At 51.5% G+C, this 843-nt stretch overlaps 1 protein-coding gene across 1 annotated transcript; it reads left to right on the forward strand.

Moving 5' to 3' along the window:
• Nucleotides 1-100: 100 nt before the first annotated feature.
• Nucleotides 101-826, forward strand: LOC105460112. The gene is made up of 2 exons (XM_011706552.1): nt 101-558; nt 631-826. The coding sequence occupies exons 1-2, from the start codon at nt 101-103 to the stop codon at nt 824-826; spliced, it is 654 nt and encodes a 217-aa protein (XP_011704854.1).
• The last annotated feature ends 17 nt before the right edge of the window (nt 827-843 follow it).

Genomic DNA, 843 nt, shown 5'->3' on the forward strand with positions numbered 1-843 from the left:
CCACGTTGACGAAGTTTGGCGAGTTCGAGGAGCGCGACAGCGGGTGGGCGCTGTCGCGAAATCCTCAATTTAAACGGTAAACGTGAACAAGCACAATCCGATGCACGCGGGATGCTACGTCGAAGTGCCGTGGGAGATAGCGACGAAACGAGCGGTGGTCAACGTGCGCTCGACAGACAACGCGTGCTTCGCGTGGTCGGTGGTCGCCGCTCTGCACCCCGTGGAAAGACACGCGGATCGGGAGTCGTCGTATCCGCATTACGAAACGGTGCTCGAGTTCGCAGGTATCGAGTTTCCGATGACTCTGAAAGACATTACGAAATTCGACCGTGCGAATGACGTGTCGATAAACGTGTACTGTATCGAGAAGGAGGGGGGTGAACTATCTGTTCTTCCGACACGATTGACCGGTCGAAAGATGGAGAAGCATGTTAACCTGTTGCACATGCAGGATCCACGAGACAGCAACATCGGCCACTTCGCGTGGATAAAAAATCTGTCCCGCCTCGTGAGCTCTCAACTCAGCAAGAAGCAACACAAGAAATTCTTCTGCGACCGGTACGTATCGAGAAAATACTAAAATAGAATGTTGTAAAAACAAAAAGTAAGTAAAGTATTATGTGTTTACAGATGTCTACGTTACTTCAGCTTGCAGGAACGACTGGATGCCCACACCGTGGACTGCAACGAGCTGAACAAATGTGCGGTAGAGCTGCCGAAAGAAGACGCGAAATGGCTAACGTTCGGCAAACACGGAACGTGTACCGTTCGTCGTATACGCCGACCTGGAGTACGTTCTGGAAAAGATGGATCCGAATCTGCCTGAGTCTCAACACCACAAGG

This window comes from Wasmannia auropunctata, unplaced genomic scaffold (genome assembly GCF_000956235.1).
Source record: "Wasmannia auropunctata unplaced genomic scaffold, wasmannia.A_1.0 LD328687.1, whole genome shotgun sequence".
In the NCBI taxonomy this organism is placed as follows: Eukaryota; Metazoa; Arthropoda; class Insecta; order Hymenoptera; family Formicidae; genus Wasmannia; species Wasmannia auropunctata.

Excerpts from the sequence above, each read along its gene's own strand:
- LOC105460112 (XM_011706552.1), top strand. The coding sequence starts at position 101 with ATGCACGCGGGATGCTACGTCGAAGTGCCGTGGGAGATAGCGACGAAA. Across the intron at positions 559-630 it reads AAGAAATTCTTCTGCGACCG|ATGTCTACGTTACTTCAGCT; the intron begins GTACGTATCGAG and ends ATGTGTTTACAG.